Below are 24345 nucleotides of genomic sequence, written 5' to 3'. Positions count from 1 at the left end.
GTGTACTGAAAAATCTTTCCTTAAACTATTCATGCTATATGTCTAACACAAACATTTACAAAAGAAGTCCATCATTTTCCTATGTCAGCTTTTACCATGTTGTAGAAACAGCATAGAATAATAAAACAACCACCAAGATCACCCCATTTAACATTTGCACGGTCATATATTTTTTTGAAACCATCCCACTTACAGTTATTGGTAAACCTCACAGAAAAAGCATTGGTAACTGTCACTATTTAAATTATACACTGCAATCACTGTTGTCAGCTTTTAAAAAATATTTATTAGTCTCACTGTCATCTTAGAATATTAACACAAAAATTCATACGCATTAAATGCTACCAGATTAGTTTCTGACAAAAAAAAAAAAAAAAAGAGGCAGATAGCGAGAGCTGAATGTCCGTTGAGCTTTGTCAGATTCAGTGCTTGTGGCATTAGATCGCCCTCTAGTGGAGAAGACATCCCATCGCAATATAAAAGAATACAAAACATAAAAGCACTAAAATTATTAAGGAGGTACAGTTTTTCTGATATTCAGTCCGTAATTATCAGCTCATCACAGCCCCAGTCCTCGTAGCTTCCATCTGGAAGGTAGCGTCTTATAATAATTGGAATCTTTCTGGACCTGGTTAAAAAAAATACAAAATACAAGTTGTGCACTGTTTTATACATTAATTACACTGTTAATAAGCATTTGGTATTAGTAGATGCAATAGCCCGGGGATGGAAAAATAAAAACATAAAATACAATATTATATGCTAAAAAAAACATTTAGTGTAATAAAGAGTGATAAAAGAAAAAAAAACTCTCAGGAATAAGAGGCATGAAAGGCACAAACCAAACTTGGATGAAATGCCAATCCACAGCAAAGCACACAGAAGTGTTCACCTATACTTACTGAAATAAGAACAAACTACAACCAACAATCAATCTAATCTGCATAGATTTGTGGGCAGCAGAAATCACACTGCCCACATAAAACTGAAATAGTCTTGAACAGAATGTAGATGCCTGGCTATAATTTGAACCAAGGATTGCAGCATCAGTGCTAAACACTGCAACACTCACCCCCCAAAAAGAATTCACAATCACATTCACAAACAACAGCATAAGAAAAAACTTATACCTACTTGTTATAGGCCAGTTCAGATTCACCAATTAACCTAAACCTTCAAACTCATATGGACAAGGTGAAAATGTGCCACCTGCACAAGGACCAGGACAGAATTTGAACCCAGATTACTAAAGCTGAACAACTAAAGCACTTAATTTAAAGATGCTGCTTTCTACTTGTGTTTACTGCTATTTATTATGACTCATTTTCAATGTTTATTTCCAGTGGTTTCTACTGTAACAACTGATTAATTCTGTTTATAGATGAACGATCAAAAAAAAAAAAAAAAACAAAAAAAACAAAAAACAACAACAACAAAAAAAACTAAAAAGTCAGCCAGTGTAAAACAATTTAAATAAGCTGGTCAAGTCAAGCCATATTTAATATGGACCTCATTTTATCTTAACTTCCATTATTCTATTGATCACATGCCCATTAGCTTGACATGACAGGTGGAGAACACACCATGGTCTTCTGGTGTTGTATTCTATCCACTCTAAGGGCAGACATTTTCTGCAGTTACCCTTCTGAATACTTTGAATAACACATTCTTAAAAGAAATGTCAATTCAGTGTTTCTGATTTTTCTGTTAAATTAAATTAGTTTGCCTATTTTACTCAGACAAGAAATTTTCACCCACAGATCTGCCACCGAGTTGGTATTTGTGGTTGATCACACCCATTCTCTGCAAACAGTGGAGAGTGTAGAGCAAGGAAATATTTGGAGGACAGCCATATCCGAGATACTAGTGCAAACAAACAAAACTGCTTGAATTAGGTACCTTTCTCATTCTACTATTTGACTGAAAAAAAAGCTAAGCTTCTTGATCATGTCTGCCATGGATAGATAGTACTTTATTTGTCCCAAGGGGAAATTCAGCTTTTAACACTAGAATTACCAGAGTCAACGAAAAAACTTGTAAACCCGGCCCACCTTAAATCCCTTCACACCTCTCCGTCAGCCTCTTTTGTCTTGTAAATGCGTCGATAAGACCAAGCAGCATGCTATACCATCCCCCACACCGCCTCAGAATGGGCAAGAAGTTCTCCCAGTTCCTGCCTTGATTGATTATCTGGGAGTGAGCTACCCAGAATTGTAAGGGGAAATAATTTGATGTGTGTTTTGTGTCTATAACGATCTATGTAAACACATCGTTAAAACAGAAACATTTTTCATGTTTTAGCAATAAATGACAAAATGTAGACATGAACTGTATAATGTGTACAGGCTGATGGCCAAACATAAAATAAACACTTTCACAAAAGGGACAAGTACAATACAATAGCTTCCATGGTGCAGCGGATAGAACTGCAGACTTATAATCCAGCTACCTTTATACACACATGAATTACAAATATTTATATATGCATGTGTATTCTCTTTAATAAAATCCCTGTGTGCGTCCAGGTGTCCGTGTGTGTGTCTTCTGGTAAAGTGCGCATGCGCGGGGCACAGTGCAATGAGTGATATTACTGCCAGAAAATTACAGGCGTTTTACGGAAATACAAACCAGTATTACTGCGAGAGGAAATTAAAGGCACACAATACAGTGATGCATATTACAGCCACATACAAGCCAGTATTACTGTCAGAGAAAATTAAAGGCATATTACCGACGCGCACGCCTGTATTACCACCAGAAAAAATTAAAGGTATATTATGGACGTACAAGCCAGCGGACGTATAAGACAGTATTACTGTCACAGAAAATTAAAGACACACAATACACGGCGGCAGCCCATGAAGAACGGTCAGCTCAGCAAGTAAACATCAACAAAAGAAAGGCTGAAAGACAAAGAAAAATATGACCAACAAACAGAATGAGGTCAAGGTCCCTTGCCATTTAATATAGCCTGTCCCTACTAATGTTTATTCACTACTGTTCTAGCGCCCGTTATTGTAACAGGCTTAATGACTAGTGTGTATATATCTCTCTATTACAAAAAAAAATAATCTTGGGACGAGACGAGTTTTTTTCCTGCGAGACGTGATCTTTTGAAGAGAGACACTTTCACGTCCCCGCGAGATGGTCAAGTCACATCATACTTACAACCTTTGGAAGCAAGTCCCATGAGACGGTGACTTTTGCAAGTCATGCTCTACTTACAACCACTTTCAAACAAGACCACGGTCATCTAACTTCTCAGTTGTTGGAATGCTTTTGGCAGACACACTTCCTGCGTTCTCAGCTTTTAAAAATTCGGGGCCAGAAAAAGAAAGTAGAACGTCGTAAAGAATTCAAAAATGTTGGTGCACTGATTGACTGGATGTATTATCTGTCCTTAGAGTTTGTATTCTTCTTTCTTATGTTACTGCTGCTGTATTAATTTGAATTTCCCCATGGGATTAATAAAGTTTATCTAATCTAATTTTAGTTGTAACATGGATGCTGTTCTTCTGGTTGGTTACCTAGAGTGAAACTGTTGTCCTCTATTATCTACAAACATACCATGCACTCAAAACTGCCACAGTGTGTTTTTATGTGCCCTAAAGCAGAATACAGAACCTTAAATCACTAGTTACTGTTTGGAAAGGCACTAGCTACCCAAGGCCCAGAATTATAAAACATAGAAAATAAACTGAATATTAAATTACTGAATAAATTATTACATAATAATCCAGAATAATATGCAAATAAATTGTAAATAAATTATATATGAAAAGGTGCAACATCATATCTTTTGCAAAAGTTTAAACACACACAATGCCATAAACTATAGGTCAATCTATTGAGTTTGTAACTTGAGAACCTACAGTATGTACTCATTTAGAAAAAGAACGGATTAATACAAACTAAATGCAGGCAACCCTTGTGCCATACACAATGTGTGAGAGGGAGATATTGAGACATGCATAGGGTTTTAACAGTTATCACATGCAAATAAACTAATTTATAGGCAGTGTAAGGAGTGCTGTTCCATTATCAAATGTGGAAAAATGTGCGTTTTTCTCACATTAAATTTAAATAGTTACAAATGAATTGCTATTGTAAATACACAAAAATAATTTGGAAGAATCTAGAATAGACTTTTACTACAGATAGATGAATGACCTGAAATTAAAATTAAAAGTAACAAGTGCACTGTGTGTTTAGCATTATTTTGTGAAATTAACTATTTTTTCCATATGTCAAAATGCAAGTTTAGTGTTTGAGACATATTTATATCATGAGACCAAGTAATCTCTTATCTTGGCATTGTATATTTAAAAAATAAATAAATAATAATAAAAAAAACACCACACACACACAACAGCATCCTAAGTAACAAAAACATTTCAATACAACCAGACAGAATATGAATAATGAAGATGAAGCAGGTTAAGCCACTTGCCAAGAACTATGCACTGAAATAAAGGGAGAATCTGAAAAAGTTACACATCTGTCATTTTTTCTTTCAGCCTCAAAGGATGGAGCAATTACTGTAGTGCCTTTCATTTCAACCCAAAGCTAATGTTTTCAAAACTGTAATAGACATGATGTGCTCAGAATTCATCTTATACTCACAAAAAAGTCTGACTTTTATTGGGGAGAAAAAGAAAAAAGCAGAGGCAATGAAAGCACCAATAATCATGTAAATAAGGAAATATCCAAGCAAATTAAACAATTCAACAACAGAAGATGTGTTTTTTTCCCCACCCCACAGGGAGAATGTGCTGAAGGATACTAGATACACATCCACATGCATCATCTCCTTCAAAAGGCACAATACCACTGAAGTGGCAGTGTTGATGTATATTCTATACCAGTGGTCCTCAATCACGGCCCTGGAGGGCCGCAGCGGCTGCAGGTTTTTGCTCCAACCCAATTACTTAATTTGAAGCCCTTACTGCTCATGTGACACTTCTGCTTCACTTTAGTGGTCTCGCTCATTAAGATTTTGAACCCTTATCACTTATTTTAGTCTTAAACAGCTGTATTCTTGGTTTTTAATTGCTCCTAATTAGCAATAACATGCAAATGACAAAAGAGACCAGCATTTCTCCATTTAGCTTGTTACCATTTACACCTGCGTGTATTTATCAGGCACTATTGGGTTTAATTAAATACTTTAAAGGACAGTGAAGAGAAAAAAAGTGAAGGACTGAGAATTACTCATCCATTTTAGACTTCAAATCATTTGGATGATATCCTTAGAAAGGGGAAGAAAATCAAGGATATCAGAAGGACCTGACATGGTTAGTTAAAGCACTAACAAGCCATGAAATTAAATTATTGGCAAGAATCGCTTTCTAATTATGCAACCGGGTTAGAACAAAAACCTGCAACCACTGCGGCCCTCCAGGACTGTGATTGAGGACCCCTGTTCTATACTTTACTGTCCTGTTAATGCAACTAATTAAGAGGGAGAACTTAAGAATAAAACAAAAAATGCAATCAGAAAACTGCTCATGCATAATCACCTGAAAGATTAAACTAGCATTAAGCTGTTCCTTCAAGTACAATTAGATGTCACAAAGAAAAAAAAACCCCACTTAACTATAAATGTTATATCTACTTACTTGAGCTCCTTCATAGCAATCTGGAGGGGATCGGTTTCTCCTTCCAACTCCACCATCACTGGAGCACACATACTAAAAATTTAAAAAAATGAAATATCAATGCCAGAAATCAACCAAAAATAGTTAATTTTCAATAAATTAAAAATGGCTGGAATAACTTACGCTATCTGAAGAGCCCTTGTCCCTAGCACCCTGGCTCTTTCATATTTGGTCATGTAAGAGGTAGTAATGCGTTTCTGGTTGGGCTGCTGCCCCTCTCCTGCAGGCAAGATCTGTACATTTTCTTGATCTTCCTAAAGCGAAGATAAAGCACATGACATGGACCTTAAAATAAAAAATAACTGAGCAAAAGGCATAAATAGGCAAATTATGTTCATATATTTAATGGCCTAAAACATTAATTTGCAGAATGCCCAAAATGAGCAATAATAATTTAGCAAAGGAAACTATTCCTTAATCAATACATTTGTACACAAAATTTTATGTTTTGCCACATCATCATTTATGGATTATAGTCAGCCAAGTTGTTTCTCCACTTAATTTGATTAAATCAGTTCGTGAATTACTGACTCAGCAATAATCATCATTCAAGAATTCCTGCCAGCTTCTGTTAAGAGTTGTGTGTGGTATACCAGAGAACTCAATTTTTGTGGTAACAATGCTTGCAAACTGCATGCTTATAAAAAGCTACATTAAAAAAATACAAATTCTGCACTTAAATGTGGACAGAGCATTTTGCAGTGTTATCTCAACACTGCTTACTATATGCAATCCGTCAGAAAATAGCTGTAATATATTTTGTTTTGCAAGGACCAATAAAATGCATTGCTTCTACACTCCTACAGATGGCATACACCAAAGTTATTACCAATATATTGATTACCTATGAATCACACAGACAAAAAAAAAAAAAGTTAAAACTTGTTATGAATTCAACTATTCCAGAACCACTTTTGACATTTAACAGAACAAATGTAGAACAACCAGTATAAACACTAGAAAGACCACTATGTGAAAAGAAAAAAGTACTTCCATATAAATGAAACTTTAGTGACACTGTAGGAAATGACTCAACAGAAGATTTTACAATACAACTGAATGTACAATACAATATTATTGAATCAAGTACATTAACTTCCATATTATTTACTAGAAACACAAATGTAGAGCAAAATAAACAACAAATTGAATCAAGTTAACAACCTAATATTTAATTTGAAACTAAACACATAAATTCAAATGATGTGAACAAGCTGATAAGATAGTTAGGTACAGATGTGCCTTAATGTCTCTGTTCACATTGACCTTTACAGATCTAATGTATGCGTGTGTTTGTTAATTTCTTTCACTTTATCATCAAGCATAATCTCTGGTTTATGTGTGATTATTGGTACACATACATATATATTTAAATATGTGTCTCAAACTGTGCAAAAAATTTGTAATCCAATGACTGCAATAATCCTGGTTAAATTAATTAATTTCTATGGCAGTTATTATTGAATGGCCTAATGTTTGTCTGAATGTTTTTTTAAAATTACACAGGGATTAGGACTAAACAAAAAACAAATAGGCTTTGAGCCTGTAACAATGTAAATATGATGCAATTTTGCTGAAGACAGGTACATTTTTTCTGAAGTTGTCATTACACAGGCAGGGTGAAGGGTGGATCTTGGAAACTGCTTATTCTAAAGTGTTCTCTATCCTAAAACAGTGGATTTCAATCTTTAGTCCTCCAAGGTTCCCCAGAGAACAGCAAGAAAATGTGAGGGCCCACTACACAAGCCATGATATTTCCCTTGTTGTACTTTTGCTGCAGTCTTTTAACAAAATCATATTTGCAGGTAGTCCACTTGTGTTTTTAAGCATTAAGAAAAAACACACTAAAAACTTATTGAGTAACGCATAGATAACTTAGTAACATAAAACGAGTCGGCTTTAAGGATAAATGTCCAGTAATTACCAAAATACAGAATTTCTCAGTGTATATATTTGTGGTAACAAAAGCTGCTCCTTGGCTTCATTATTACTTTTCAAACTATACATAAAACGATTACATATTTCTGAAAATAAAAAAAAACAAAAGTCATTTTTAAAATACAGTATTAAACTGCTACAAACTTTTTCATTTTGTAATTTAATTACAGAAGCTACTTCATTATCCTCTGGATTCAGCACTACCAAGGGGAAATGCAAACACAAACAGCAATCACGTCAGAAAAAAACAATTAAAAAAGGCATTATTTAGGGCTGTTGCAGTAGTCAGGTAAGCTGCAGGAAGACTAGTGATCAGGTATGGCATCTTTGCAACAATAAAAAGTGAGCGGAGTGGGGTTAGTGACACGTGCAAAGCTGACCAATCATATTCTTCATGAGACTGTCACATCCTTGGCATCATGCTAAAACACTACATTTCTTTATGGCACTGTGACATGCCATAACTTTTTATTTGTTGGATCCCAGGTGCAACCCTTTCCCGTTCTAACTACGGGCTGGTAGCTGTGGTGAACTTTGCTGTGTATGTTAATGCGAGCAGACATTGGCGACAAATTCACACATGTCATTAAAATGAATTCCAGCTTAATTACATACAGATACAATCTATGAAATAAACGCTATAGAGGGTCTTTGAGAAAACTGACAGTTACTGCTGACCAAATGTAACATAATTTGGATAAAAATGAAGTGGTCCCCTTTAAAAATATAAATCTGACACTCCAATGCAGTTTGATCTTAGTGATTCGAGTATTTTACTATTTGTAATTTTACAATTATTTGCAGTTATCTTGCAATCAGCCTGATTTGGGAACCTCTGTCCTAGAATGGAGTCATCCAGGAGCTCTGTACTACACAAAAAAACAAGTTTAATTTTTAGATGTGAAAATTTATTTTTATTTTACAAAGAGATGCACACACACAATCAAAACACTTGCACAGACACCATGCAAAAATAAACTTTTCTTGCCATTTTGAACATTGTTCAATAAGAACCTGAACCTCAATAACAACTTTTTGATCCCATCACCAAACTTTCATTTACATGGCAGTAAAATGCAAATTGATTATTAATTCTTCATTTAAATTTTTTTTAACAATGTACAGTTTTTTCAGCTTTTTTTAAAGGGGTTTACCATGTATACATCCCTTTGTTTTATAACTGCTCATACAGCATTTAATAATCAACTTTATACTAAGAATCACAGGGGTACTATACGAAAATTCAAAAACAGACAACGCTGGGGAGAAAGCACTTACAAAAAAAGCGATGTCATTAAAATATATGTAATGAAACCACATAAAACAAAAGTGACATTTATCTTTGGGGCAGCAGTAGCAGTACAAGCAGCAGACTTACATCTTCTGGATTTTCCAAATCATCTAATCCTTCATCTTCTTCGACATCATCAAAATCCCCATCATCAAAGCTTTAACACAAGAAGGAGTCATTTAATCACAGGAAATTTCATTCTCAGGCAAATCGACTATAATAACTTCTAAAACTCAATTACAGTTTGATTCTTAGAAGTCTTAAAACGCAAAGTTCTGCCATTCTTTACAAAACCTATAACAGCAAACAAGAGTAGTATGTACAGTGCATCACTTTTTCATGTTACAGCCTTATTCCAAAATGGATTAAATTCATTTTTTTCCTCAAAATTCTACACACAACACCCCATGACAACATGAAAAAAGTTTACTTGAGATTTTTGCAAATTTATTAAAAATAAAAAAATTGAGAAAGCACATGTACATAAGTATTCACAGCCTTTGCCATGATGCTCAAAATTGAGCTCAGGTGCATCCTGTTTCCCCTGATCATCCTTGAGATGTTTCTGCAGCTTCATTGGAGTCCACCTGTGGTAAATTCAGTTGACTGGACATGATTTGGAAAGGCACACACCTGTCTATATAAGGTCCCATAGTTGACAGCTCATATCAGAGCATAAACCAAGCATGAAGTGAAAGGAATTGTCTGTAGACCTCCGAGACAGGATTGTCTCGAGGCACAAATCTGGGGAAGGTTACAGAAAACTTTCTGCTGCTTTGAAGGTCCCAATGAGCACAGCGTCCTCCATCATCCGTAAGTGGAAGAAGTTCAAAACCACCAGGACTCTTCCTAGAGCTGGCCTGCCATCTAACCTGAGCAATCGGGGGAGAAGGGCCTTAGTCAGGCAGGTGATCAAGAACCAATGGTCACTCTGTCAGAGCTCAAGAGGTCCTCTGTGAACAGAGGAGAACCTTCCAGAAGGACAACCATCTCTGCAGCATTCCACCAATCAGGCCTGTATGGTAGAGTGGCCAGACGGAAGCCACTCCTTCGTAAAAGGCACATGGCAGCCCGCCTGGAGTTTGCCAAATGGCACCTGAAGGACTCTCAGACCATGAGAAAGAAAATTCTCTGGTCTGATGAGACAAAGATTGAACTCTTTGGTGTGAATGCCAGGCGTCACATTTGGAGGAAACCAGGCACCGCTCATCACCAGGCCAATACCATCCCTACAGTGAAGCATGGTGGTGGCAGCATCATGCTGTGGGGATGTTTTTCAGCGGCAGGGACTGGGAGACTAGACAGGATAAAGGGAAAGATGACTGCAGCAATGTACAGAGACATCCTGGATGAAAACCTGCTCCAGAGCGCTCTTGACCTCAGACTGGGGTGACGGTTCATCTTTCAGCAGGACAACAACACTAAGCACACAACCAAGATATCAAAGGAGTGGCTTCAGGACAACTCTGTGAATGTCCTTGAGTGGCCCCGACAGAGCCCAGACTTGAATCCGATTGAGCATCTCTGGAGAGATCTTAAAATGGCTGTGCACCGACGCTTCCCATCCAACCTGATGCAGCTTGAGCGGTGCTGCAAAGAGGAATGGGCGAAACTGGCCAAGGACAGGTGTGCCAAGCTTGTGGCATCATGTTCAAAAAGACTTGAGGCTGGAATTGCTGCCAAAGGTGCATCGACAAAGTATTGAGCAAAGGCTGTGAATACTTATGTACATGGAATTTCTCAGTTTTTTTTATTTTTAATAAATTTGCAAAAACCTCAAGTAAACTTTTTTCACGTTGTCATTATGGGGTGTTATGTGTAGAATTCTGAGGAAAAAAATGAATTTAATCCATTTTGGAATAAGGCTGTAACATAACAAAATGTGGAAAAAGTGATGCGCTGTGAATACTTTCCGGATGCACTGTACATATCGGTTGTGTAACACTAATATATATTTCACATAGAATACGATTTGTATATATTCCTAAATTAAACGGCAACAGATCTTTAGTAACTATGTAGAGATGCCTAAAAATAATAAGAATATGTACAAAAATGCAAAAGATACTTTTTTTTGCAGATTTGTAGAACAGTAACTCAACCCTATGTTACTACTTTACAAGAGAATAATAAATATGTGAACACTTCCCCCACTCAATCTTGGGAGTTTCGTTCTATTTAACCTTTCGTTTTAGAAATTGCGATTCTTATGAATCCCACACCTGCACTAATGGTATTTTGATATTTGAAAACTGAAAATTCTAAATGAAAGCGTTTTAAAATAAATTGTGTTCTAGCACTCCGTGAAAATACTATTCACTTTCTTTAAAGTTTAAAAATACTCTAAAGCATTTCTCCTAACCAGTATAACTGATAATCAATCGTTTCAAGTGTTACAAAACAACGAAAACAAACGCACGCATATTACCTTCCAGTGAAAGCGGCGGCGAAGGTGCGCCTAATACAACTGTTTTTAGAAAATCAATGTCGTACCCTTATCAAAAAATACAATAACGGTTTACTCACTTGTCTTCGTTATCAGACATGCTGAACTTTAAGTGAAGAAATACTCTTCACGATTAATTATCCCACTACAGACGGACACGTTTGAGCGTGGCGTATTTTTCCTTCCGGGATCAAACAAAATATGTCCGACTAACACTTTTACTTCCTGTCTCAACAGTGAAAGTTCCGTCGCAGGCCAAACTGCAGCTTCGTAAGTTATGTAAACATGTAAACATTTGATCTGTTATAACAGTCAGATATGAAATCATTGCCAGACAACTGGAAGTAAATTACTTGAAATTAATAAATATAGCTTATCTGGGAAGCAATACTCTCGGTACCCGAGCCCACCTCCCTATGCGCTTCCTGTTTCGTCGTCATGGCAACAGAGTCTGCGTCCCTTGTGTTCAGGTGGGAATTTGACATGGAGCTGCTCTTTTTACACTTTTCATATTATTTTTTTTGTTTGTTTTCATTTTAGGATAGACTCAAATCAATTATTATTGAATACGTTCAAGGGAAATAATTAACAGAAAGAAACATATGTATATTTTTAATTGTTCTATTTAAATAGATTGAGGCACCTTGTGATGAAAAGCAAGTACGTTAAACTTTCCATACGTTTTATTTATCATTATTTTAATGCTGGACGAGTTTCATCTGATGCGATCAGACAGAATGGAATAAAGTAGGAGGGGGACTGGAGATTTATGTTGCTAAGTAATGGTAAAAAAAGCGAGCACGTTATAATTAATACTAAAATGTGTTATTCAAACATTGAAATGCTGACTTCGTCCACGTTACTGTCTAGTGAGATAAGTTACATCACCCTGGTTAATGTTGATTAACCTAGCAAAATAAATAATTTATTCTGTGACCAACAGTCTAATGATACATCAGTCTGACACTAGAATGCTGCTGACTTCAACTAGCGGAACATTGGAACAAATAAACTTCAGTTAGGATGTTCCACTAGTGGACGCAACAAGGTGGACCTGCTCTCTTGATATATTAATGCCTTTAAATGTAGACCTGTGGCACATCTGGGCAGATCTGATGACATCTTACTGCCACCTACAAGCCTGTTATTGATAAGAGCAGATCTCTGTTATTCAAGCCAGAAGTTCTTATGTGTGTTTTTTTGGTCTTGTTGTTTTGTTTTTTTTTTACAATATTTATATTTTTCTTGCGTGTATCTAAGTATCTGACTATAATTTGCACTGTGTATTTAATTATATATGACAAAATAAAATTTGATTTGATTAATAAATTGAAATCCTGTGCTAGAAGCCAGTTTCTAAAAAAAAAAAAAAGAAAATTTTTAACAAATACAGTAATTAATAATGAGTACACTGCATCAACCCTATTCCTCAAAATAATTTTTAGTCTTTTTTCATTCAATGTCAATATGAGTACAGTGTTTTTGAAATAAATTTACAGAGAGATGATGTCCGACAAGAAAAAAAATGAGAAGATGCCAGAGCCAGGGACTGGACTGTGGAATAGTGCTCGGCCTCAACCATACAGCAAAGAAACAGTGGATCTGTTGAAAGGTAATTATGTGTATTTATCTTGTTTATTAGATAGATTTGATAATGGATACACATTGTTTATTTTATTTATTTGACATGTACAAAATGTACAGTGTGTCATCTGTATTGTTTTCCTTCTATAATCTGAAGACATAGTCTAAAGCAGGGGTGGGCAATGTCAGTCCTGGAGAGCCACAGTATGTGCAGGTTTTTGTTCCAACCCAGTTCCTTAACAAGAACTCAATTATTGCTGATGAAGCACATATTGCTTAAGTGACATTTTGATGCTTCATTTTAGTGGTCTCGCTTGTTAAGGTTCTCCAACCTTAATTGCTTATTTCAATCTTAAACTGCTGCAGTGTTTTAATTGCTCCTTATTAGCAATAAGATGTAAAAGACAAAGCAGCCAGCAGTTCTCCAGCTAGCTTTTTTCCCCAATTACATCTGTGTGTGTTCATCATGCACTGTTTGATTTAATAAAACACTTAATAGAAAAATGTGACAGACTGAAAATGATCTGTTTTAGGCTTCAAATCATTTGGATGATATCCTTGGAAAGGAAAAAAATCTATGATGTAAGAGCCATACATTGCACAGACTAACAAGCCATAAAATTAAATAAGGTCTGAGGTTGGCAATGATTGGTTTCTAATTAAGCAATTGGGTTGGAATGAAAACCTGTAGCCACTGCGGCTCACCAGGACCGACACTGCCTACCCCTGGTCTAAAGGCAACCTGGCAACTCCAGACTGCCCCAGCATGACCAATAATGAGTGAGTGACGTTGTGCAGGAATGTGTCCTGTAACTGACTGGCATCTCAGTCAGAGTTAGACGCCAGGAGCCCTTAACCTTTTTAGCAAAAAAAGGAAGATTAGGAAATCAACAGACTTGATTAATAGACTAGACTCTTTTACTTACTTTGTAATGTGTTTTATATTCTTGAACTCAGCTTTGATCACAGGTGGATGGTTAGCATGCTGGTTCTACTGAGGGAAAAATTAAGACATGGCCTAATTGCTTGCCGTTCTAGCATTTACACATTCTCCCCATGCTCATGTTACTTTTTCCATGGTTGTCCAGTATTCTCCCACTTTGCAGACATGTACTGTATATTTTAGCTTTATTGACAGGTCTAAATTGCCTTATTATTAAGTGCATTAAGACACCCTGCAATTGCTGGATTGCTGCATTATTCACTGCTGGAGTTTGACTTCCTGAAATTGTGTAAAGAAATGAGCAGATTTTGAAAGTGAATGAATGATTGTGGGCAGCACAGTGGTTAGCACTTCTACAACCAGCTCCAACGTCCAGGGCTCACTTCTTGGCTCTGGCACTACCTGTGTGTAGTTTGCTTGTTTATCGTTTCCTTTTGACTTCCTTTTGCAAATGTATTAAAAATAAAACATGGTAATATCCCATTGACACAAGCATTTAGACCCTTTGCTATGACACTTAAAATGTGGTACAGGTGCAAACCATTCTCTTGGTCATCATTGAGATGTTTCTACACCTCATTTGGAGTTCACCTGTTGTCAGTCTAAGTGACTGGCCATGATTAGGAAAGGCACACACTTGTCTATATAAGGTCTATATAAGGTCCCACAGCTGACAATATGTATCAGAATAAAAACCAAACCATGTTGTTGAAGGAATTGCCCAAGAGCTTAGAGATAGGATTATGTTAAGACATAGATCTAGAGAAAGTTACAGAAAAAATTCTGCAGCATTAAAGGTTCTCAAGAGCACAGTGGTCTCCATAATTCCTAAATGGAAGAAAATTGGACCAACCACAACTCTTCCTAGATCTGGCCACCTGGCCAAGCTGAGCAATCTTGGCAAGAGAGGTGACCAAGAACTCAATGGTTGCTTTAGCTGAGCTCCAGAGAGCCTGTGTGGAGATAGGAGAAACTTCCAGAAGGATTGTAATCACTGCAAAATCTACAAATCTGGGCTTTATGACAGAGTGGCCAGACGACACATGAAAGCCCACTTGGAGTTTTCAAAAAAGGTACCTATATGAAACAGAGATATCCTTAATGAAAACCTGCTCTAGAGCGCTCTGGACTTAAGACTGGGCCAATGGTTCACCTTCCAACATGACAATCACACTAAGCACAAAATAAAGCTAACACAGGAGTGGCTTAGTGCCAACTCTGTAAGGGTTTTTGGACAGCCCTGCCAGAGCACAGACATGAACCCAATCAAACATCATCTCAAACCAGTGCCTTTGAAATATGAATCAATCCAGTAGAGCTATTTTAATCAAAATCTTAGATGTAGCGGTTACATTTTTAAAAAAATCTGTGGTGATCTGTCATGGAGTAATCCCATTGAAGAAGATAACAGTGGTTACTCAGACCTCATTGCTGGTTGTGAAGGGGCTCACATAACAGTTCAAGCTTTAGGGGCCCAAAAATGTAGGTGTGCCACTGCCTTCCTGTCCTGTCCTGTCTTGAGCACTGCAATAGGACGCCTTCTCCCTGCAACAATGAACTAGATAACCCAGGTACAAAATGGATGACGGATACTTGATTCCATGTTTAGGCATATAACTCAGTTTCGTATATTGCTCATTTTAATGAACTGCTTGAACATTTCTTTACCAGTTTAATTGTGTAACATTGTCTGAATGTAGAAAGCCAACTTGTAAATAATGTCTTAATTTATTTGTTTAGCTGATTACTTTCTGACTGAACCCATAATTTACCTCTTGCATTTTAGTTATGATGCAGGAGTCCAGGCTCACCAATTTCCAACAGCGACAGCTTGGTGAAAAGCTTAAAGGTAAGTATTCAATAGATACTTTCCTATTCTTTGAAGTTTAGTCTGCTTTAGGACACTAAACTGTACTTAGATTTAATCACAATTATTTCATATAAAGATAAACAGAGAAGAAATGAACTGGCATATGCTTTCAAAAGAAAAAAAACGTAAGGGTAGTCAAATCCATTAAATCTTTGTTCTATGTATTTATAATTGTATATACTGTACTTAGTCCAGTTCAGTAAAGTCCAAAGAGAAAAATAATAAGGTAGAAACACAATATTGTGGCTGATAAGCCATCATCAAAATTTTCCACGAAGCATTGAAATGAAGTACAATGAACATAAATTGGAATGCACTACCAAAAATCTCTTAAAAATAACACTTTTTATGCACTTCTGAAAGTGCTGATGTCTCCGCTAAACATAAAGTATAATTTATCAATCAGTAAATGTCAGAATGTACACATGCATACAATTATACAACATACAGAGAAAAACAAATTGAGCACAGCACAGAGGCAGGGGGCTTTTAAATCTATGCATAAAAAAGGCTGTTCAGAAGACTCACAAAAGCTGACTACCCAGTTCTAGCTTGATAGACCAAGAAAGAACAAATAAGATTGTCCAGTTGAGTGTCCATTACTGCGGTGGCACTGTATGACAACAGTGAGTAGCTCCACTTCCAGGACCATGGCTTACTCACCCATTTACTGTAATGCCATGTTCTATAAGTAGAAGTCCACCTAGGAAACTGTTTGATTATAACAAGACCTCCATATTTTGGTTCAAAATCTGATGTACTGCTCCTATTCATAAACTGATGTTGATGAGCAAGCTGACAGTTTACACAAATAAAATAAGAAATAATATACTATAGTGTCATAACAAAACAAAAAAGTCATTGGTTAAACATTAGCAAGCAGTAGAAAATGAATCTTTTAAGGATGGGGTTGATGGGGTCAAGATTTATTGCTTTGTCAGGTATCATGGAAATGTTTACTGACATAACCACACCAATTATGGATTGAGGCTTCTTCATTAAAGTTCCCCATTTTTGACTGGCAGTGTTATGGCTGTGTTGTAAAAGTGAGAAAGTCTTATGTAGCTTGGACTCCTAAAAAACATTGCAAATTTTTCCATCTGGCAGAGTCCACATTTTTTGCTTTGTCTCACAGCAGGGGGAGCTCTACCACTTAAATGTAACCCTACTTCTAGCACCTTCCAGAAGTCTACACCTCCCATGTCTTCTAAACCCCACTCAGTAGCCAATCTAAATGGAAAACCCTCGAGACGTAGTGCTGAAAGGTGCCAGGAGGGAAATGCTTATGAGAGAGAGAAGTTCTACCCAAAACCTACCAGTAAGTAGAAAAGTGAATGCTTGAAAAGTTTTATCATTTATTTTATCTATAACAACCTGAGTAGAAAATCATTATTCAATGGATTTTGAAATTACTTTTTCAAACTTGAGTGTATTAAGAGATGTGTTGCAAGAAAAGAAGAATCAAAGCATATATGTCCAATATTGAATAATTATTAGAAAAGCATAATTTATTTTTTCGATCCCACTTAATCCAGTTCAGGGATACTCTGGGACTATTAAGGTTTCATCTAGCATGAGGAGCCAGTCCTGGATGGGGTGCCATTCCAAGACAGGGCCCACTCATACATACACCCACACTCACACTCACACTCACTCAGTTTAGAGTCTCCATTAAGCCTGACACACAGCAGAAGTAGGAAAAAAAAACCCAGACTGTGACCAGATGCAGGATTTGAACCCAGACCACAATGTGGTCCTTGAGTAGAACTGGGTGGAATCTACGGTGCTTTAACAAGACTAATGAAAACTTTCTATTTCAGTCTCAAAGAAATTGTACTTTTCTGTCCCATAACTGATTCTCAAGAATCAACAATGAATGAGTATACAGTGCCTTCAGAAACTATACAAACTCCTTTACTTTTTTCACGTTTTGCTATGTTGCAGTCTTACACTAAAATTATTTAAATTAATTTTTCTCTCATCAATCAACACCCAATACCCAAAACGACAAAGCATAAACAGAATTTTAGGATTGTCTGCAAATGTATTAAAAATAAAACACTGAAATATCCCATTGACACAAGCATTTAGACCCTTTGCTATGACACTGGAAATGTGGTTCTGATGTAAACCATTCTCTTGGTCATCACTGAGATGTTTCTACCCCTTGTTTGGAGTCCATCTGTTGTCAATCCAATTGATTGGCCATGATTACAAAAGACACACATTTGTCTATATAAGGTCCCACAGCTGACAATATGTGTCAGAGCCAAAATTAAGCCATTTTGTTGAAGGAATTGCCCAAGAGCTTTGAGATGGGATTATGTTGAGGCATAGATCGGGAGAAGGTTACATAACAATTTCTGCAGCATTAAAGGTTCTCAAGAGCACCGTGGTCTCCATAATTCTTAAATGGAAGAAAATTGGAGCAATCACAACTCTTCCTAGATCTGGCCACCTGGCCAAGCTGAGCAATCTTGGTAAGAGAAGTAACCAAGAACTTAATGGTTGATTTAGCTGAGCTCCAGAGAACCTGTGTGGAGATAAAAGAAATTTCCAAAAGGATGATAATCACTGCAAAAATCCACCAATCTGGGCTTTATGACAGAGTGGCCAGACGACACATGAAAGCTCACTTGGAGTTTTCAAAAAAGGCACCTATGTGAAACAGAGATATCCTTAATGAAAACCTGCTCTAGAGCGCTCTGGGCCAATGGTTCACCTTCCAACATGACAATCACCCTAAGCACAAAGCAAAGTTAACACAGGAGTAGCTTAAGGCGAACAAGCCTTCCAGAGCACAGATATGAACCCAATCAAACATCATCTCAGGAGAGACCTGAAAATGGTTGTCCACTGGTGGTTTCCATTCAATCTGACACAACTTGAGAGGACCAGCAGAGAAAAATGCAGTACTGTAGAAAATCCCCAAATGCAGGTGTGCGAAACTTGTGTCTTACTCATACCCAAGAAGACTTGCAGCCAAAGGTACAGAGTAAAGGGTCTGATTAATTTTATTTGTAATAAATTTGCAACAATGTATAAAATCTTGTTTTCGCTTTGTCATTTTGGGCTATTGAGTGTGGCTTGATGAGGGGTAAAATCTGCAAAAGTTGCAATGTAACAAAATGTGCAAAAAGCAAAGGGGTCTGAATACTTCCTGAAGGCAGAGTAATATTACGAATGGCTTAAACAGCTAAAGAGGATCCCATATTTGGCAGTAGAATATACTGCATCTGTCCATTCACTTTCAAATGTGTTTTAATGCTATTCAAGATCAAGGGAAATTGGTGCCTGTATTGGTAGTACTGGGTGGATGTCAGCCCATCTCTGAGCCCACTCATGCAGACACACTGACACATGGAGATTCAGAATCATCTGTCAACTTTAAACGTCTTTTAGGATGTGGCAGGAAAACTGAAGTATCGTGTGGGAAAGCTCACATAAACAGAAGGAGAACAGAAGATCCACAAAGATATTTACCAGACTAGGATTCAAACTCAGCACCTCAGGGACCACCTCAGAGACTTGAGGGAGCAGCACTAGTTATGTGCCTCAAACAGTTTATAGAGTTGCATTTGTATGAAAATGTTGAGGTTCCAATAAACGAACCAAACCAGGAGAGACACCAAATCAAGCAAATATTTGGCAGAGTTGTTAACCCTGCATTTGAAGATTTCCAATATAAGGGAAATAGAACAATATTTAATAGGGGTTACAATAGTTTTATAGTGTCTCGGCCAATGGTCATGCCTGGGATCCCTGAAATGATGTAGCATATTTCAATTGGATTTCATACAGTTGGACCTTCAATTTAAATAGCAAAAACGTTGACACTGAAAAAGATGGCCATTCAGATTTGACATTAAAAAATATCTCTTGCTAGATCAATTATCATGACGATTTTTTGATCGTATGTTAAATATTCATCAGATAATCTTGGTTTTAATGCATTCATTCATGAACCCAGTTGTTACCAGATGGGAAAGGCTACACCTGGCAGCATCAAACTCAAGGCTGGGGACCAGTTCATTGCTGCACACACACATTCACACTGGGCCAACTATTAGCTCAACACACTATTGGGATGGGACAGGAAGCTAGAGTAGCAGAAGAAAATCCACAAAAAACACTGGAAGAACATGCAGACCATACGGTAGGAGTTGGATTTGTGAGGTATCAGCACAAACTATAGTGACAGCACATAGATTTATACTTAAGAGTAAGAAAATAGTTTTCATCAGGCTGTTCTACTCAGGGTGACCTTACAGTTACAAGCTGACTCAGTCACATGGCCTACCCCTATTAAAGTTTTAATATCACGCTCAGCACATTCTTGTTTTTATGATGTAATATTTACATCTGTTTTCTTCTCCATCAAACGTATGAAAATGAATGCTCAAATGTACTCCTCTAGGAGACAGAGAGAAAGAGAAGCAGAGACTTCAAAGCATTCTTGCAACAGGAAAAGAGACTTCGGAGATTGAACATAGAAAATGCAGAGACTCGAGAGAGTCTGACAGTGAACCCGAGAGGGATCGGTTCGATGAAGGTGAGCGAAGAATGACGCCATGCACTTAGCTTTTGAGAATTTTTTTTTACGTATGCAGTAGTTGAATTCTTAGATTTATGAAAATAACATTTTAAACATTTGAGTAGTTTGTCTTTATTACCTATAGTTTATTCTGTCCTCAGTGTTTGAAGAAATTAGAGAGCGTCACGCATTCTTGAAAGAGATGGAGCTTCTGGGTCAAGGGAAACAGTACCAAGCTATAATTGCTACCGAGATTTCACAGGTATGTTGAGTTTGCACCAAACAGATTTAAGAAAATGTGAATTGTGTCTCCTATGAATTACACTCACTGAGCACATTGTTAGGAACACTATACTAATACTTTTGCTCTCAAAACAGCCTTAATTCTTTGTGGCGTGAATACCACAAGATTTTTCCTTTGAGATTCTGGTCCATGCAGATTCATGCTGTGAATCTCAAATACTAACTGTGTTTTACTAGATTTAGATCCTATGACTGGGAAGACCACTGAACAACACAGAACTCATTGTCATGTTCATGAAGCCAGTTTGAGACTTTTACTTTGTAACATGGTGCATCACCGTGCTGGAAGTAGCCATTATAAGATGGTTAAATGTTGGCCATGAAGGTCAGCAACAATGCAGAAATAGGCTGTGGCATGCAAATGATAACTAATTGGTATTAACAAGCCAAACGTGTGCCAAGAAAACTTTCTCCACACAATTACACCACCACCACCAGACTGGACTGTTGACGCAAGGCAGGTTGGGTGCATGAATTTATGCTGTTGGAACCCAATCCTGACCCTTCTTTCCATGTGCCTCAGCAGAAATCAAGATTCATCAGAACAGGTTATATGTTTCCGGTCTTCTGCTTTCTAGTTTTGGTGAACCTGGCCTACTTCAGCCTCACTTTTCTGTTATTGGCTGACAGGAGTGGAACCCAACGTCATCTTTTTCTGTTGTAGCCTATCCACCTCAAGGTTCCACATTTTGTGTATTCTGAGATGCTTATATGCTCACCACAGTTATGCAGAATGGTTACTGTAGACTTTCTGTCACTTCAAATCAGTCTGTGCATTCTCCTCTGACCTCTCTAATTAACAAGGCATTTCTATCCACAGAACTGCCATTATTGATGTTTTTCTGCTTTTCACACCATTATAAACAAACTCTATAGAGACTGTTATGCTTGAAAATCCCACGAGATTAGCAGTTATAGAAATACTCGGACCAGCCCATCTGGCATCTACAATCACGCCACAGCCAAAATTACATTTTTTTTCACATGCTGGTGTTTTATGTGAAGTGCTTGACCTGCATCTACACAATTGTATACATTGTGCCTCTTCCACGGGTTGGGCAGATTAGATAATTGCATGGATAAGCGGGTGCATGGGTGTTCCTAAGAACTGTCTCAGTGAGTGTATGTTTTTGGTCACGCTACAATTGTTTATAGAGAAGAATGCATGGGAACATTTAGGAAAAGCTCTTGAGATGAGCAGTAATATTGCATTTGATTGCATACTTACTGTACCTATGTCAATGTTTCTCTTGGGAGTATAAAGCACATAGAAAGATGTTTTCTTACAAGTATTCTCTGGGGGCCCAGTTTTCATGTAACTAATCACTGCTATGATGTCAAGTTAGTAGCCATCTAGATGGAAGTCTTGGAATGTCTGTGTAGCATCTCTGCTTAAGATGTAGAAGGTATTCAGAATATGCAAAATATAACCTTTTTATCTATCAAAGTTAAATAAATAAAAAAAAAAAAAGCTAATGCTTTTCACCTAGACAGGCAGCATTTGGTTGCCGTAAGCAGAAACCCAATAAATCAATGTAGAATGGCGCAGCAACATGTATATTGCACTGTACATGCATACTGTATGACTTTAGTACTTATTACAAGCTATATAGAATGCTAACAGCTAGTATTAACACATCACAAGCCTTGTGTCCGGTTTCTAATTTTAGGCTGGAGCATGTAGCAAAAATAAAACATGCATATCAATAAAAAAAACAAAACTCTGCTTTCCAGAAATGACATTTTTTAATCACTGTTTTGACTTTCACTATAGTCAAAACTGGAAGTGTCCTTGAAATTCATGGTATTACCAGGGCATGTTCTGCAGGACTCACTAAAATGAGCTCATTCAAAGACACTTTTGGTGCAGCTTGTATAACACTCAGGATTTTGTTATGAACTCAACGTATGGCTATGGAGACCATAATCAGTTGCCCGTCTGTGAAAAAGCTAGCTTCACTTCACCAGTTGATAAGGTTAAATCAACATGACCAGTTAGTGCAGGCGAATGCCTGTGTTTCAGAGTTTTCAGTGAAAGCACAAGGAAAAATACTGTTAGAAATAGCAAAGCCAGCTCCTGTGAAAATGCTAAACATTATTTTGAACAGGCGATAAAGGGTCCTGAAGGGCAATAGTGGCTGCAGCAATTTTTCCCCAAACAATTTTAAAATTATAAATATTTTTTATTTATAGAACATCGTATAATTAGATATTCTATTGCTTGTACTGCTTATTTTTTTTTCTTTCATAAGATAACAATCAAAGTAGACAGGGAAGGTGTACAAACTGTCAGTCCCTTCAATTTTTTATTTTACTTTCTCTTTTTCCTACAAAATATTTTATCAAAGCCCATACTTGAAGACGAACACAAACAAATAAAATGGCACCAGTTTAGCACATTACTTAAACTTTCTTATTAGTGCCTTATAGTCAGTTGCCTTCTGGTTAATAAAAAGGAATAATAAACCACTTAAAATTCTTGATAAACAAGTATATTCAAATGAAACATACAAAGACAGGACATAAAGAGACTACTGTGTACTTAACATCATGGCTGTAGTAAGGGTTTTTCTGAATACCAAGAAGTTGTGTGCTTATTTATTTCTGGTAACTTCAGACAGACACATAGAGTGAACAATACTGTTACTGAGGATTTCAGGTTAGAAGAAGACTGACATTAAATTATGAAAATGACTTGAATAGAATCCTGCTGCCACAGATGCTCTAGGATTACCAGCCCCTGACAAATACAATTATCTACAGAACATCAGTTTGTTTGCTTTTTAATCCCAGTAATGGTGGGCGACACAAGTTACTTTAAAAATAACAATAAAAAAAATCATTGTTTTTTTTTTTCTTTCTATGAACTGCTACCTATATGCTAAGAGTAAAAACACCATAACAAACTACTTAACTGTGTCCTTCATCATAAGACGACTTTGGGAAAATTTACTAGAAAATTACTTCTCAAATTGAAGAACAGTAACATAGTTTTTGCTTTTACAATAAAATGTACATACTGTAATAACAATTGTTTGTTTTTTTAATTTATATTTCTAGAAAATCAGAGAATTGGAGATTATTGACAAAGTACGGAGTTCAGAACTTTTAACAATGGATGATGGCCAGCAATTATTGAAAAGCATTTAAGAAAAATCTAAGTTCGTGTTGAATAAAGCTCTTAGAAAATTATGAATATAACATAGACCTGTCCACTGAGACAGCATTTTTTGATGTATTGACATAACAGCCTTTTGTTTGCATTTTTTCCCCAAACAATGTTGTTGTATTTTATTTTGTTTCACACTGCCAATTAAATAATAATCTGTTGCTGAATCACAGGTCTGGACCTTTTTTTTAAAAAAAAAAAAAAAAAAAAGCATTATTTTTAAACTCTTCACAATCTTCTACCATAGAACCTACAAATTATTTTCCATGTTGAGGATTGATTACACTATTATTTGGCTGTCTTTGTATTTGTGTTTATTCATCTTATACGCAGTATTGTATTACATATGAAAATACTGAATTCTCCAACTTCCTACTATGTGGAATAATTTGATTAAATATCAATACAGCATGCTTTTACTTTTAAAGTTTTCATGCTATGCTTTTCTAGCACCAAATTCCACTGCCCAAGTGTTATCTCAAGCTTTTTAAAGCACATAAACAATACAATTTAGCTGTTTTTACTGTTTGCAACACTTAAGTAAATCAGGTTTCAAAGTGCATGTTCAAATATTCATTTTTGGTTTCCTTCTTGGGTAGTGTAGGGATTT

At 36.6% G+C, this 24345-nt stretch overlaps 2 protein-coding genes across 3 annotated transcripts; one reads left to right on the top strand and one right to left on the bottom strand.

Annotated features, from left to right (window-relative positions):
- Positions 1-277: 277 nt before the first annotated feature.
- polr2f (RNA polymerase II, I and III subunit F) lies at positions 278-11554 on the bottom strand. The gene is made up of 5 exons (XM_028815280.2): positions 11413-11554; positions 8974-9043; positions 5781-5911; positions 5619-5690; positions 278-628 (listed from the first exon to the last, which is right to left on the bottom strand). The coding sequence occupies exons 1-5, from the start codon at positions 11430-11432 to the stop codon at positions 538-540; spliced, it is 384 nt and encodes a 127-aa protein (XP_028671113.1). The 5' UTR covers positions 11433-11554; the 3' UTR covers positions 278-537.
- A 64-nt stretch (positions 11555-11618) lies between these two features.
- Positions 11619-23902, top strand: c12h22orf23 (chromosome 12 C22orf23 homolog). 2 transcript variants are annotated; one of them, XM_028816826.2, is made up of 7 exons: positions 11619-11802; positions 12832-12944; positions 15646-15708; positions 16865-17047; positions 20147-20281; positions 20425-20525; positions 23627-23902. In XM_028816826.2, the coding sequence occupies exons 1-7, from the start codon at positions 11771-11773 to the stop codon at positions 23714-23716; spliced, it is 717 nt and encodes a 238-aa protein (XP_028672659.2). In that variant the 5' UTR covers positions 11619-11770; the 3' UTR covers positions 23717-23902. The 2 variants fall into 2 exon arrangements, with proteins under 2 accessions (XP_028672659.2, XP_051790815.1); XM_051934855.1 differs by lacking the exon at positions 11619-11802 and adding an exon at positions 11863-11992.
- Positions 23903-24345: the final 443 nt, after the last annotated feature.

The sequence above is a fragment of the Erpetoichthys calabaricus genome, chromosome 12 (genome assembly GCF_900747795.2).
Source record: "Erpetoichthys calabaricus chromosome 12, fErpCal1.3, whole genome shotgun sequence".
Taxonomy (NCBI): domain Eukaryota; kingdom Metazoa; phylum Chordata; class Cladistia; order Polypteriformes; family Polypteridae; genus Erpetoichthys; species Erpetoichthys calabaricus.
The sequence above is the reverse complement of the archived record's forward strand: the minus strand, read 5'-3'. Positions and strand labels throughout refer to the sequence as shown.